The sequence below is a fragment of the Lissotriton helveticus genome, chromosome 7 (assembly GCF_964261635.1).
Source record: "Lissotriton helveticus chromosome 7, aLisHel1.1, whole genome shotgun sequence".
Taxonomy (NCBI): domain Eukaryota; kingdom Metazoa; phylum Chordata; class Amphibia; order Caudata; family Salamandridae; genus Lissotriton; species Lissotriton helveticus.
The window spans coordinates 186,155,252-186,172,466 of NC_136068.1; the positions used below are offsets into that span (position 1 = coordinate 186,155,252).

Consider the following 17,215-nt stretch of genomic DNA (forward strand, 5'->3'; position numbering starts at 1 on the left):
ATTCCTGCCCTTTTCACCTGCGCTGGTGCACAATGGGCTGCCATGAGCCAACACAGGCACCCTTGCACCATGCTGCAAGGGTGCCTGTGTTGTGGAGCTTATTGGTTTTGTGCAGGAAGGGACACATTCCTGCACAAAATTAATTAATTCATGCGATTACCTCTTTCTATGTGCGCTGTACAATGCAGCACACATAGAAAAAGGAAAAACGAGGAGAAGTGAAAATATTTCTCCTCATTGCCCTCCCTAATGCCACCCCTGGGGTGCCATTAGATTCTGACACATTGCTAGGTTTATGATTCCCCATAAATCTGGGAATGCTTCATATTCCGTGGGTGTTGCTTGGGAACACCCACAATAACACCCATGGAACTGCCCCTTTCATGCAGTGTTCTGCATGAAAGGGTCACATATTTACAAGGTCATTAAAAGCCATGTAAAGTGGCTTTACATGGCCTTGTAAATATGCAGTGGCACATTGCGCCATCGGATGATCAAAAAAGTGACGTTCCAGTGGCACGAAATTGCCGCAGTGGCCACATAAATGAGGCCCATTGCCTTTAAGGGTAAAAGTGAACAAGCGTATGGTGTGAAAGCTGTGTTATACAACTCTTGACTCTCTTCCTTACAATAGATGTTCCAACTTGCATAAAGTTGCAGGTTTTTTTCATACAAGAAAAAACAAAACTTCCTTCGATAACAACGACTTTGCATTTTACAAATACATTTGCTAGTAGATCAATATTTTTATTCCTCGCAAGTTGCAAGGAAAAAGGGACAATAATAAGGCATTCACCCATTCCTTGCAACAAACAAGAAAATATATCAGTGATTAAAGTAATTAAACAGGGGGATTGGGGCGCTCTCCTAATATAGAAAAACATTCAAATCAATTTTTTTTAAAGATGGGATATATATAGGTATGGGTTTACTTACCTTGCATGGTAAAGGTATGCATTCTAAAGTCATATGCATTGTAAAGGCATTCCTGGTAAAGGAGTTGCGTGGTAAGGGCATTGCTGGTAAAGGATGCGTGCTATAGGCGTGCATTGTAAAGTCATACTACCAAGTCCAAAGAACGGCTCTCCACCCTTTCAGATTGTGCCATTATTTTGATATGGTATCACCTGACCTTTCAAAGATTATGTGTCACAATTCAAACACATAGCAAAAGTGAATGAAGAGAGACATCCCTTGTAGGCCTCCATCCCAGCATCTTGCAACTAGTTGCAAAGAGTTGCAGTTCACACCCAACATCAGGATCCCTAATTATATTGGATGGCTCCCCCAAGTGAATAGCTGTGCAGACCCAGCACTGCACTGCAATCTGGTCAGGTGACGTATCTGGTTTTATGCCATAATTCCTTTATTCCCACACTGAGAACCGGCATGTACCCCTGGGTTTTTCTTCAGCCACCCATCACACCTCATCGCTTAGATGTGTTTCAACATTGTCCATTGACTACCATTGCTACCACTAGTTTTAAACTCTTTGATGTATGTAATCCAATATTGAGAAAATAGTAATCGATTCAAAAATGTGTGCTGGTCTAATGTCATTCCTGATGTGTGACTGCCCGGGTTCTACACTGTGTTGTCCAGTGTGTGAGTTGACATCTGCAGAAGACTCTTACCAAATTGTGGATTCTTTGTAGCAAGACATGTTCTCAGCTGACTTGGATCTATGAGAAACTGATGGCACTTGCACCATGGCGAAGGCTAATGGTAGGCTGTCTGCACTTGGAAGTGGCAAATGGCTATTTGCGGTTTGTAAAACGTCCCTCAACAAGTGAGGCCATAGCGTGCGGTGCTGCGCAGATCCCATGGTGAGGTTAGTCTAACGTATAATTTCTGTTTTTAGGAGACAACTCCAAAGAGGCCAGTCTTTTGGCGAAAGTGCTTATTCCGGTGGGGGTTCTTCTGGTTGCCCTGATCATGGTAATTGGATTGGCTCTTCGGTTTCGGTCTTGTGATACAGGTACAACTTACTATACAATTATTCTTTCTCACAATTTGTTATGCTGTATCATACATTTTTATAGAGCACAGCAATTACCCCAAGATACTCCGTGTGTTAGGTATATAAAATGATGATTAACCAGGTATATATAAATCTGTCAAATATTCATTGTAAAGAAAACTTTTTAATGCTTTTCTAAGTGGCAGGTGATTATAAAATAAAAAATGTAAATGTATTTGATTTATATAGCGCACGAATCACCCGAAGGTCTCAAGGCGCTTGCTTAGGGAACCCGTCCTGGTATTCCCCTGTGAGATACACAAGGTGAAAGCCAGGCATCCCGCCGCGAGGGGCCGTAGTGCAGATTAAGCAAGCTATTGCCCAGAGTCGCAGAGTGTGACCCCGTGAGTTGAGTAGGCACCGGAGCGAGAATTGTCGAGTCCGTGGAATTTTGAGTCCGAGACCCGCCGAGGCGGGGAATCGAACCCTGGTCCACGGCTGATCTCAGCTTTTGGGTCTGCCGCCTCTAACCACTGAGCCACGCTTCTCTTATGAAGGGTTCCTAACTGAAAGAGCTAGAGGTTCTATTGTATGGCAGTGACATCAAAGGAGGATCAACCGTCTAGCCTAGATAGTATAAATCACTGACCTTGGTGTAAAACGCCCCTCCAGAACAATGAGATTCAGTTGGAAGATAGGGCATACAATTATGCTGATCATCTGCAGTCCCATGTTCAGAAAAAAACAGTGACACTGATGTTATGTAATGTTTACTAACTGGGATCCATTGTGGATCAGTTAAAACTTTGAGTTAAAATTGGGGACATTTGTGTAAACCTGTTTAATCCAAGCAGAGAATGAGCTGCCAGGCTCTGCAATAACTAAAGTTTGTAGAGATCACCCATAGGAAAGCTTTGGTGCAGCCCACAACAATAATCTGAATGCAATAGGATTATGGCCTGAGAAACAGCCTTCAAGTGGCACACTGGCAAAAAGGATATGTTTTAAAATAGTTTAAGGCAATAGAAGGAAGAATACATCTATGTGTTCATTTGGGAGTTCCAATGAATTATCTAATATTAAACCAAAATCTACAGAGGCAACTGGTGTAGGTGGAGTGTCCACCTCCAAAGGTCACCTGGTTCTATTCCAATCCAGCACGGAGTCACCGAAGATCAAAGTATTAGTATTTTCTGTATTGAGGTTACGTTAATTTTTGCTCATTCTTGAGCCTACTTCAATGCAAGAGGTTTTAAACTTGAATTTTGTGTCTTTGGATTTGTCAACTAGCGTTAGGGCTTATGATTTAGATGTGTATCATCAGCATAAGTCACAAAGGTTAATCCAGAGATTCTACTGAGCCAAGCCAAAGGGGAAACATAAATGTTCAAGAGAGTGGGCCTGATGAAGACCACCGTGATTCCCCTGATTTATTGATTAAAAATGAGACTGCAAAGATGATATTTTGACCACTAGGCTTCTAACCTTCAAATATGACTAAATACAATCCAGATCTGAGCCTCAAGTATCACTGTGATATAATCTGATAACTAGAATATCATGAGAGATGATATCAAAGGCCGCAGAGAGAGCCAACAGGATAAGAGCTGCACCGCCACCTTCATCCAACACCCAACTGGCCCTAAGCTATCTCTGTGCTAAGCATAGATCTAAAGTCTGGTTGAGAGGGCTGTTTCGCCCTCAGGAGGGTAGTAATTTGGCTATTAATATGTTTCTCCAAAACCTTTACTGCCATAGGCAATTGAGGGATAGGAATATTATTGATCATCACATATTGGTATCTGAGCCTTTTTTTAAAAGTAGATAAAAAAATCACACTACACCACCATAGCACAGAACCACACCATAACACAAACCACTCAGCAAGACTGGAAACATTCTGCCATTGGATTCACTTCATGCACTGTCATTTTGTTGTCACCGTGGTTGGAAGGGGGAAGGAAGACAAAGGCCCCACTCATTTAATTGATTATTTATTTACATCCTAAGAGGTTTTGTAAATTGCTTCATGTCTCTTTTCGGTGTTTTCAGGGTTTTGATAGATGAGTGAATGGATACACAGAAAGACAGGTGGCGAGGGTCATATACCCATGTCGAACATTCTTCGATTGAAACGGCTTCTCTGTATTGCCCTCAGTTAAATGCAAGTTTCAGTAGTTCAGCTTCCAAAGGCAAGTAATTGGTTTCTACCTTCATGCACTTTCAAGGCGCTATGGGGCCCAGCTCTGATCTGGAAGGGGTTGAGTAGAAAGGAGATCCAAGGAGAAGATAAGTGATGGGAATGGTTGAAGGGAAGGTGATGTATGAGCTTGTATAGCACCTAACACCACTCCTTGATGACATCATACTCCTGGTAGGAACAGAGAAGGGAGGGAGACATTAGAGGAGAGGATAGAACAAAACATGAGTCTGGGCTGTGTTTCACTTTCTCGGTAAGATTTAAACTTGGGACATACACACTCCAGGAAAAGAGCAATATATATACATTAGACAGTTCAAGTGAAGGTTTTTTTGTGCAAATTTCCTAAAGGTCTGTGGAAAACTTTGAAAAAGAGGCTTAGTTTAAAAACTTATAATTTATCATGTAAACCTTGACTTTTGTGACAATTTACTTCACAATGAGTACTTATCTAACACTAGCAAAATAGTTCTTTAGAAGGTATACATCACAGAAAACTGCTAGTGTTTCTTTCAGCTCAATGACATGCAGCCAGATTCATCAAAGACCCGTTTTGCGAGTCTTTATTAGCGATTCATAAGGTATCGCTATTAAGGACTTGCAAAACGGGATTCATGTAGGAATTGCAAAAAATATTGCGATTCCTACATGTTCCTTATTTGCGATTAGCAAATTGCTAATCGCAAATAAGGAATAACTCCCCATGCATTCCTATGGGCCTACAGGCCCATAGGAATGCATGGGGAGTTATTCCTTATTTGCGATTAGCAATTTGCTAATCGCAAATAAGGATGCAATTTCAAGGGTGCAGGGGTGTCCAAAGGACACCCTGTAGCACCCCTGAAATGTGAATTTACACTGATATTGTGCACACACATGTCCAAAGGACGTGTGTGTGTAACATGCAACTTAGAAAAATGCATTTAAATGCATTTTTCTAAGTTTTCGCTATTTACCACGAGGTTTGACTTCGTGGTAAATAGCGGTCCTATATTGCGAATTCGCAATTTTTAAATGTTTCATGAATAGCATTTAAGGAATCTCTATTAGAGATTCCTTAAATGCTAATCCTTGCAAATTTGCGAATTTTTTATTAGCGATTTTTGCATTTGGGATGATGAATCCCAAATGCAAAAATTGCACTCGCAAAGGGCCAGATTCTCAGAATCTGGCCCTTTTGCGAGCGCATTTCGCTTGATGAATCTGGCTGTTGGTGTTTAACATTTTTTGAAAAAAGTCAAATTGCAAAACAGTTTTCAGTTGTATACAGAATAGCTTTGCAAAAGGCACATTTGTAAATTAATATTCTACACTCGTTTTCCAGCTTGAAAGGGGCCATTGGAATTACACAATATCTCACTGTGCTATAAAAATTTTGATGCCTTGCAGCAAAAACATTGCTCGATGAAGGTATATCTGGAAACTTTATAACTTTTGCGAAAGGCAAAAATCAGGAAATTAAATAGTTTTAGGCCCTTAGTATAAACCACAACACACATAATTTGTGTCGAAGTATGGTCATTGTTTACAACTATTTTAGATATTCACATAGATTCCCATGTACATGGTTCTGGAAACGTGAGTGTATTTTCCAACACCGCTTGTATGACACCAGAAGTTGCATAAAATACACATGGAAAAGGTGACTAGAGTTATGAAGATCTGCCCCACCTTTTCATTTTAGTATTTTCCTATTAAAATGTCCCCACTTTCTACATGACACCTTGTGAACATTTTGTGCATCATTACATCCTGGCTGTACTCTTTGCAATATGCAGATGTGTGTCACATCCACTGGAAAGTGCCTGTGAAACCCACAGTTAGAATTCTTTGTGGGTGTTCACCTGATGTGAGGTGCATTTATGTAACACTCCCCTAGGAATGTAATTCAAAGTTGTATGCGGCACTGTACTTGGGTTTATGTGCACCAAGCAAGTAAATCTCATTTGTATGTGCCCATTATACGTGTTTCGTGCGTTGCGAATCACGCTTACCGTGTGCAGGCATGCACTATAACTGGAGGTCCTGGTTTTGTGGTATTTATTTTTTTGAAATTTTATCTGTAACTATCCGTATTTATTGTTTGCTCGTCTTATCTGCTTATATCTGTCATTATTTTGTGTTTTGTAAAAAGACTTACCTGATAATCCACATTTAACATTTGCAGTTGGATTCCTTAACCCCTTCGCCGCGGGGGGGTATTTTCCCGCTGTGCTGGGGGGGAGGGGGGCACGCACGGTGCCCGCATGCTCATGACGAGCTGAGCTCGTCATGAGGCACGGCGCTCCTGTGCTCATGACGAGCTCGGCTCGTCACAGGTGCATTACCTGCCGTGGAACGCTCAGCACAGCAGGGGAATTATCCCCGCGTGTGAGCGTTCCAGGGCTCATGACGAGCTGAGCTCATCATGAGCACCGGAGCGCCGTGGTTCATGACGAGTTCAGCTCGTCATGAGCATGGAAGAGGTTAAGCATTTTAGTCCTATAAGATGCCAATATATTGTGTCATTTGTATGCAATACACTCCTACATTACCATTGTAGTACACGAGCATAAAGAACAGTTTAAAGCTTAAATGAGAACATTTGCCCTTTTTTTAACTACCCTGCCTGTCAGTCTACACAGTTATTGGCATATCAGTCATTTGAGAGCATCAAAGATCACTCAAAGGAAGACCTGTTTTCCGGCTTTGTTTAAAAATACATACAGTTGGATAAATAGGTGATTTTGTGTCTCTATTTTTCTAAAAAAATCATTAAAACAAAAAACTGGAAGCCTCAATTATAACCATATTGTGGCTCAAGTCTAATTTATACATGAAAACACTCTTGTGAGTTGGCCCCCGCGTGTGTGCCTAGTGCAGTGTTTAGAATTCCACATGCGTGCAGGCAGCACTTTAAGTGGGCCAGGTCTTGCCGGTGCTCAGCACCGGCAGTTCAAAAAAGCAGGTGCTGCGACGGGTCCCTATCAGTCTCTCCATTCTTACGCTTACCCTTGGAATGAGAAAAATAAATCTTAACTCTGCAGCAATACCACCCTCAACGCCTGTGATGTAACTTCAAAGAGACTCGTTATAGTTCTTTCACAGTCTTGCCATTTTAGAATTTAAGCATTTTCAATATGCTCTACAACGAAGCCATAGTTGTTGCCTATTTATGTTATGCATCTAACAACCATGGACAAAGCCAATAGTACTGGTTTGTTTTAAGCGTAATGTTGCTTGCTGTATTATATATCTGGATGTAATGACAGAAGTTGCAAAACACCAGTTATGTGGCACAGTAAGCTAAGCATAGATGTTCGGCTTACCTGCTTTTAAGCCACGCCCTTAATTACATCAGTGACGCCCCTTTGAGAAACACCCCAGTTTTTTCATCCCACTTAAAGCCCTGCAGGCAGCTGCGTGATCCGCTCCATCGTGACACAATCAGGGCACAAGTCAGGGGGAACACGCGGGTGGACGGCGTCCCCCCCACTTTTTTCACAGTGTGGACCCCGTCCACCCTGTCAAGAAGCTGGGCCCCACTAGAAAAGATGCTGAATTCATCCCAGTGTAATTTCCAAACACTGGGACACTTTCAGCAGTGCCTGCACTTTGTTATCTGCTTCCGATCGCAACAACGTGCAGGCGTGGCGGGGCTCTCTTATTTCTGACTCCTGCTGAGCCCATAAAAAAGGCCGAATCTCAGGGGGTCACCAGGCCTCCTTTTGTTGGAGTCTCCTGGCTGGCAGCAGTCAGAAGCCTCATACCTGATGCAAATGCAGCAGTGGGGAAACAAAGGCTCACACCTTTTTAGCACTTCACACATTCTTAACAGAGGCAGCTTTTCACTTTGTTCACTTCCCTTTTTATTAGATATGCATGCACTGTAAGAACGTCAGATGTGTTGATCTTCCCAGTATCTACACAAAATGAATAGCATTTATATAGCGCTTACAACCCCTGAGGAGGTGTTGTAATAAGTTAAATATCACTATTTCTTTTAAAGCACTATGGGTAGAGGAAGCTGTACACTGACAAAAGGCAACATTGTTATATGTGTGGCGTACAAATGAATCTTCTGCCTAAATCAGGAGGGTTTCCCTGTATACTCGAAATGTGCTCAAATGTATTCATGATACACCTGCTAAACATATATGTGAGGGCTTAAGATCTGATGTCACTTCTTGTGATGCCAGTTCCTGTGATGTCACGCGCTGTGACGTCACGTGCGGTGATGTCACATACCATGATGTCACGCGCCGCGATGCCACGCGCTGCAATGCCACTTGCTTACTGATTATCTAGGTTAGTCCCCCTACTTTTTTTTTAGACTTGTGCCCTGGACACAATCCAACTGTTGTCTAGGTTCTTTGGTTTGCAGTAAACAGTGAGCAGGGCACTGAAATATGATGGAGGACCAGTGGCAGATGCACTGAACGACTGCCATTTTGTAGATTTCAGAATGCGCATTGACGTCAGAGTTTTACCATCATCAAGTTGTTCATTGTGCAGGTATAATACTGTGATAGGATTGTGGCAACATGACAGAGTGCTCAGTGGGAGGGAGAGTAGCTTTGTGTTCCCACCAGCCCAGTGTAATGCTTCACTTATAACATTTTAGGATTTGTCTTATTCTAGAACCATCCAAAGAACACCCACAGTAGGATGTAGTAAGTAAAAGACTTCTGTAGATTTCAGTGTATTTAAAGTGTCACTTGCAACTGTGAATCGCCAGAAGTACTCCTGTGATGGCCGAGTGGCCGTTGTTTCTTTGAAAGTCTCTTTGACCCCTTCCATTTACTCTGATTAGAACACCTAAAAATCTGTTTGGCTGCTTTGTCCCCCATTTTGTTTCCAGATTTGACTATCAAATGATAGAACGCCTCCGGCTTCCATGTTGTTTGCTATGGAAACCATTTTGGCTTTCCAAACATGAAATGACTTTCACATTTTTAAGCTTCGGATATTTATCATATCCTCACCCTAAATGGTAGTTAAAGTACTGCCTCATGGTACTAGAAGCACTGTTATCTAAAATAGCATTCAAGCTAAAGCCATGTGTCCAGAGCTTAATTTGTGTAGGGTGTTTGCAGGTGCTGGGCATTCACTTTTGTGAACAAAAACGGATTTTAATTCAGACTTTGACCATGAGCAATAAAGCTAAAGGTAGAAAAGGGAGATTGAAGGAGGAAGAGAATTATAGGAAATTAGTGTCACAGCTAGAAAGTAGGTATGAAAAAGAACCTACAAGAGTAGATCGGTGCAGTGATGGTAGGTGGGAAGATGATGGAGGCATGAGGTTGGAACGAAACAAGACAGCCCTGGGATTTGGCAGTCCCTGCATTTTACTGCACTGGCAGCGATTCCTAAGAAAAACATCTGGATACCTGAATTTATGTGTTTACAAAGTAAACACTGTCAGCGCCCCTACAGGTGCACAGAGCAAAGCAAACTGCAAATCTGTATTAATGGGCAATTGTAGGTACGTAAAGTTACACAGATAAACTAGGTTAGACCATCTTGCTGTTATGTTGAAATAGTATTTTAGCTGCAAAGAAGATTAAATACTTTTTGAGACGCAATTTAAAACACTTCCAGAAATTGTTTAATGGAACTATAAAAGGTCCTGGGTTGTGGTCATATGAGAAGGTCTACTTCCGTATTCTGATGTCAGGTTTACACGGTGAAACACAAAACCAGTGGATAAAAATGACGGATTGCTAAATTTAGATTTCAGTTACTAACAAACACAATATATCTAGAACTATATGTTTAAGAAGAAGCCAGCCAGATTCAATTCAGTTTAATTTAATGTTACCTTAAGCCTTAAGGATACATTTTTATATTCTGGGCTCAGGCATGCTAAACCTCATTTCTCCATCTTGTCTCAATGGGAAGATATGCTCATAAGATGTTATAAGTAAATTTCCATTCTATCCTATGGGACAGAGAGCCTTTCCATAGTGAAAAATGAAACACGCCGTAATTCACTACCAGGACATGTCACACACACCAGTACATGTCATACCCTTAATCTACATGGCACCCTGCCCACAGGGGTACCTTGTTCCTACATTAGGGGTGACTTACATGTAAGAAAAGTGAAGATTAGGGCTTGTCAGGTCGACATGGCAGTTACAAACCGTGCAGACACTGCAATGGCAGGTCTGATAACCCTTTTCAGGGCTGCATGGGTGAGTGGCACAATCAGTCCTGCAGGCCCACCAGAAGCATTTGAGTTACAGGCCCCTGCACCATCAGTGCACTTTACTAGGGACTTACTAGTAAGTCAAACATGCCAATCATGGAAACACCAATCCATAATACAATTTACAAAAGGAGCACTTGCACTTTAACTCTGAACAGCAGTGAGAAAGTGCACAGAGACACTGAACCAGCAAAAACAAAGTCAAAACTAGGTCAGAAAGGAAAAAAACAGGGGGAAACAGGCCAAAAGATGGCAGGTATAACAGGGACATTTATAGTTATCGATAGATGTTGATAATGAGGAGAACCAGTTTCTGGAAAATTTTGGCAGAAGGGGTCCTTACACCTAAAAAGGGGGTCTCGACATCAAAAACTTTGAAGACCACTGCCTTAAGGGGTATTTTACATTTGTTGGTAAATTCATAAAATCACCCCTCTGTCTGAAAGAATGGGGAAATGACTTGCCGCGTATTCAATCCTATTTGTCTCCAGTGCAATTTGCAAAGTCTGGCCCATATATTCTTGTGGACTTCAACCCAAGGCATGAGCCTTGCAATTTGTCCCACACCAACAGAAAGTTAGATTTAAAAGAAGTCATTTTACACCACCAGTAATTCATCTGGAACCCGGGGACATGGAAGCATAAGGTATGCCTCATACATCGGTCAAATCTGATGTGCATTCTCTCCGAATCAGCCCTACTAGACTGTCAGAGGCACCTGAATGGTTGTATGTCGAAATATTGACTACATAAACATGTTACTACCAAACTATTGGGACCAAAATATCAAGCATCAAAGTATCAAGAAGGCAAGGGCACATAGGTAAGAATATATTTATTATTCTTAACTCCACATCTACATACCTTGAAGATATATATATCCTAAAGGCACTGATATGTGGAGTTGAATTAATCAACGCGTATCTAATTTTACCTTATCTATCCAATCTTAATTTGTTGATACTTTTGTCTACGATATTTTGGTAGCATGATATTCCAGAGTCTAAATAAAAGTGGAATACCCACTTCCATTTTGGAAAAAATAACCAATTTCTCTATAGTCCTCCCCGCCTCTCTAATATTACCCTCTGTCTAAGAAAAAACTCTGCTCTTACCTTCAACTGCCTTATACCATGCATCAGAATGTTCAACATCAGTGCGCCATGCCCTGATTTTAAGTATGTTGACGCATGCATGTAATCACGACAGGACCCAGAGGCCTCCTGTGCATTGCACTTGAGTACTTAGCCGATGTTCTGCTTGCTCAGTCGATTCCCATGGGCGGACCTGATTATCCTGCTGCTCATCCTCTCTCGTCGCTACATGCAAATGCGATGAGCTGTAAAACACTTGTAAAATATTAATGTCATCACTTGGAATGCAGCCCAACATGTTTTCTAGAAGAGAAGATTAAAAGAGAAAGATTATGGAGAACAAAGTAGAGGGCAACTAGAGGACATGTGAGTGTGAGTGGGAAAACTCGGAGTGTATGAGGCAACAGGAGACCTTCCTAACAAATCCATACTTTAGTCAACGTTGATAGGTCCATTCCTTATCCCTGTAGCCTAAACTCTTAAACTTTGCACCCTTGATCAGAAATACGTTCACAGTGCAACTGCTCTGACCCAGATATACTGTATAAAAGGAGTTAATTACCATCTGGACAGAAGCATTACACTCAATATATAGTACGATTTTGGCTGCCGAGTGTAAGCTTACACTTGGTCCCCAAAATTGTATCATGTTAGGAGTGTCTCTGCCTAAACATGAAACGTATACTTGGTGTAAAAATTTAATAAAATAGAATGATAAGCTCACACTTGGTCAACAAAATTATATTCTATAATGAGTGTAATGCTGTTGTCCAGATGGTAAATAACTCCTTTTGTACAACACTGCCCGGCCGAGCAGTCAGAGCATATCTGGGCCAGAGCACTTGCATTGTGAAAGTACATAAAGATCTTGCTTTTGAACAAAGGAATTTTTCCTAGCTGCTTTTCTGAAGAAGTTTGTCACTTAGAAACTGTCTGAGCTCCTCCCACACCAATGTACAAACACTGAGGGCCTGATTTCGATGTCCGGCGGAAAGCCTCTCACAGTCTGACAGTCCGACAGCCCGACATCAAGGCTTTCCCTCTGACCCCGTATTACAATTACGGCGATCGGAGGCAAACCCGCAGAGGAATACTGCTCCTCTTCCGGCAGGCTCAAAGAGCCTGTCGGAAGAGGAGCGGAATTGTATTCCCATGAATGACGGTGGAGCCAGCCTCGGCTCTGCAGTCGTGATTACAATGTCCGTTTCCGACATCCTTCCCAAGTCGGCTTTTCTGACATGGAAAGGCTGTCGGAATGTGACTTTGGGGGCCCCCAGCAGGACCCCTTTTGCCCCTGTCCCTCCCCTATGGGACCTGGGGGGCAGCGCCGGACTGGGAACGCAAACCAGCCCTGGCAATTACGTCCGACCGGCCCGGGGGGGCTCAGACATAATTGACAGGGCTGGAACACTGTTGCTGCACGGAAAGACCGTCCGCCGCAGACGGTCTTTCCGTCAGCCGCGGACCTATCAGACACCGCCAGCCATATTTGGATGGGCATTTACCAATGCCTTTCTGTGGCGGCAATGCCGGCACGGAAAGGCATGCAGAGTCTACTTTGGGGGCCCGTTGCGGGCCCCCAAGGACTCCGGGGGGTGGGGTAAACATGGGGGGTACCTATGGTACCCCTCTGCATTTCAAAGGACAACGTGGCAGGCACCGCGCGGTGCCTGTCACGTTGTGCTTTGAAATGCACAACATGTATTTTTAACATTGCGGCGGGCAATGCATTCAGCACCGCCCGCCCAATGTTAAAAATACAGGATGCGCCCACCACTGTGGCGGGCGCATCTTAATTCCCCCCACGGGACCCCCGCCCTTATGGCAGGCGGTCCCTTTCCACAATGGGATGGCGGGCGGGAAAAGTCCGCCCGCCATCCTAATGGGGGCCCAGGTCTCTAGTTGGCAGAGGTATGCACCCTTATCCAAGTAGGGACCACGATTCTAGTCAGGGCAAGTCATAACACCACCTAAATGATCCTGCACTCACCCTCAGTAGCTTGGCACTGAGCACTCAGTCTTAACTTAGAAGGCAGTGTGAAGTATTTGTGCAATGGCTCATACCACATCATAATGAAGCACCACAAGAAGCCTCCACACTGTGTTAGAAAAATAAACTTGTGGGGTTTGTATAAATGACTCCAGACCAAAGACGATACGAATCTTTTCAGTTGATGTTAAAGTGCAAAGTTGTGTGGATTCAAAAGTGTGCTTGGAAGCGGCAAGCACTTCATTGAGTTTTTGGATTGCACTGAACCAGGACAAAGTCAAGAGTTCAGGCCAACCGCAAGGGAGTGCGGACTGGCAACAAGGACTCCTTGAATCCACTCAAAAAAAGTACCTTGATTTGAGCAATGTCATTATGAATCTGCATAGAACATGCTATGGTTGAGATGCGTAGGGAACTCCCACATAGCTGCGATGAGACACCGAGTCCACTACACGCTATAGCGAGAGGGCGCATTTTCCGACCTACACTGCGGCAGAGCTATGCCGAATCTGATGTGGATGTGTGAGTTCAGGAGTTCGAGCACTTTCAGGATTCAATTCCAAGGATCCAAGACTGGGATGGCAACACTTGGCAGGGCATACTCCCAATGCATAGAGCCCAAGGGCATATCTAAGTGTTTCAAGTCTTTGATATCCCGTAGACTTGGGAACAGGAGGCAAGCCAGCAAGCCTTTGGAGTTACTCTGGGTTCAAGTGAGGAATTCCAGTCAGTCTCACAGTCAGTAGAACAGCAGGCAGCTGGGTAGCTTAGCACGGCAAGAGCACAGCAAGGCAGAGTTCAGCAAAGCAGGGGTCAGGCAGCATAACAGTCCTTTCGGCAGCACAGCAGCACTTCTTTCTGATATAGTGATCACAGGTGCAGAAGTGTACTGAATTGGTAGGGTCCGAGACTCAGGACCTATACCCAAATGTGCCTTTGAAATGGGGGTGGCTCAAAAGAAGGGTCTTTAAAGTGCACCAGGTCCTTTCTTCCCAGCAAACACTCAAAACTATCAATAGGGGTAGTCAACCCTGTGTGTGGGGTCAGGCCACTACCTGTTGAAGTGTAAGTGTCAAACCTTCCCTCCCTACCTGCCCAGGAAGAGCCATCAGAATGTGAAGTATGTAAATGGATCCTCAGACACACCTTGCCTTTCATTACCATTCCTAAGATATAAAACGTAATGCAAATACTCCTTTCTGATCAGCAATTACAGTTTAAAAGTGTATTAAGGAATTCCCAATCTTACCCTATGAGAGGAGTAGGCCTCTCAGTAGTGAACATGAATTGAGCAGTTTGGCACTACCAGGACATGTAAAATGTAACAGTATATGTCCTACCTTTTTCTTACACAGCACACTGCCATTAGGGATAACTAAGGCCTACCGTAGGCGTTACTTAGCTGTAATAAAGGAGGAGTTTAAGGCTCAGCAAGTAGCTTTAACTGGCAAGTCGAAGCAGCAGTAAACTGCAAACACAGGCCCTGCAATGGCAGGCCTGACACGTGGCTAAGGAGCTACTCATGTGGGTGGCACAATCATTGCTGCAGACCCACTCGTAACATTTAATATACAGGCCCAGGGTGCAATTTAATAGGGACTTATAAGTAAATTAAGCATGCCAAGTGGGGATGAACCATGTTTGGAGGCGAGAGCACCAGGACTTTAGCGCTGTTAAGGAGTGGTGTTACTATTCCCACTCCAGTCAATACACCAGTAGGGAAAGTGTTTGATTGCGGAGGGGTAAAATTTACTATTCCCACTCCAATCAGTGCAACAATAAAAACAAATAAACAAATCTTGAACAAAATAAATTACTTCAAAAACAAAGTAAATAAAAAAAAAACATGTAAATAAATACAAATATATTAAAAAAAATATGATAATGTTATACATAACACAAATCCCTTTAAATATTATTATAAATAAAATACAAAAATAATTTTCATACTAATAGACTTTTTTTATTTAAAAATTATAAAAAATAAAATATTTATTACATACATTTTATTTAGCTACTTCCCACCCTATAACCCCACAAAACTCTCAACCTGCACCTAAAACGTAATATTAAAATTTTTTTACACTATTAATTTAAATATTTATCAACAATCATTAATTAAATATTAATTATTAATGGAATATTATTAATGTACTTCCCACAATTGGCAAACTTCTTTCATTTGAGGCTCTAAAACAAGTCATCATCGCATTGGTCATTTCTAGAGTTGACTATGCTAATTCACTCAACTTGGTCCTTCCTAAGTGCCTAGTTGGCAGGCATCAATTAGTTCAAAATCAGGCTGCAAGGCTTGTATCAGTTACCCTGCAGGTGTCAAATTACGCCCCTGCTGCAGGAGTTGCACTGGCTACCAGTCTTCAAGGTCTGCTGCATTGTCTTCAAATCCTTACAGGGTTGCAGCCCAGCCTTAATTTCAACTAGCTTCCCCAAATATGTACCTGGTCGGAATCTAAGATTTGAATCTTCTGTCATTTCTTCCTTTAAGAAGTAGTAGTTGGGTGGCTCCAGTTTCTCAGCACTTGCTCCTCATATCTAGAATACTCTACCTTCTGAGATCAGGTCTGCTTTTTGCTTTTCCAAATTAGGGAAACTTGTGAGGGCTTAGCTCTTTAGGGTGGCTTATGATTGATCTGTCAAAGTGCATAACTGGACAGTGCTTCTGTAGCTCTAGTGTCACGAGACCTTATGGTGGATATGCACTCTATAAGTATTCTCATAACACAATATACCCCCACAAAATACAAAATACACTCATACGTTTTGCAGAAAATTATTTTCAAAATTAACATAATTAATTATCAAATTAATAATTAAAAATAATTATTAATGACTTAAAATGAATTTACTTCCCACCCCATACCCCTACAAAACCCACAGTCCACATATAAATAAAAAAAATAAAGAATGCCTAATTAACATAATTATCAATTAAACAAATATTATTTATTAAAAACTAAATATTAATTAAAATTAATCAACTTCCCACCCTTTACCCCTATAAACTCCACAATTCACAGCTAAAAGTAAACTAAAAAAATGAAACTTAATTACACAGTTAAAATAATTCATTTTCAAGTAAATAATTATTAATGATGAATTCAAAGTGAATTACTTGCAACCCTTTACCCCTATAACCCCACAACCCACACAAAAAATAATTTCAAATTAACATAATGAATAATCAATTAATTAATAATAATTAATAATGAATTAATACAAAAAAAGAACTACTTCGTGCCCTTGACCCCTATAAAGACCAAAAACACAACTTAATTAAATATAAATTAAATAATATTAAACAACAAATATTATAAATGTATTATAAATAAATTACTTCCCACCCTCTACCCCTATAAATCCACACCCGCAATGGAACTAACAAACACAAAATAATTTAATTAAATGTAATAACTACTAAAGATTTAACAAATATATTTAAAAAACATAAACAATAATTATACAAAAAATTACATCATATTCATTTAAAACATATACTAAAATACATAACAATAATTCAAAAACGATATTTAAAGCAACTATAATTTTTCAAATGAAATTAATGACTCCGATAATCTTGCTGTTGATATTTCCATATCACGATATTTTCGACTCGATATTCTGGTATGCTGATATTTTTAACTCAATGTTTTATCTGAATACCCTTGAGTACCACTGCAACATGTGGCTGCTAAGATACCAAAGTCTGTCACTACTTTCATCATTTCACAATGATCTGCTAGGTGTTGTATCTTGGAATTCT

General features: G+C 41.5%; 1 protein-coding gene across 1 annotated transcript in view; it reads left to right on the forward strand.

Annotated features, from left to right (window-relative positions):
• Nucleotides 1-17,215, forward strand: part of CD40 (CD40 molecule) — a 136,667-nt gene that overhangs the window by 72,672 nt on the left and 46,780 nt on the right. Inside the window, exon 7 of the mRNA XM_078651915.1 lies at nucleotides 1,862-1,978. Coding sequence (XP_078508041.1) covers nucleotides 1,862-1,978 — 117 coding nt within the window. The remainder of the gene's footprint in view (nucleotides 1-1,861; nucleotides 1,979-17,215) is intronic.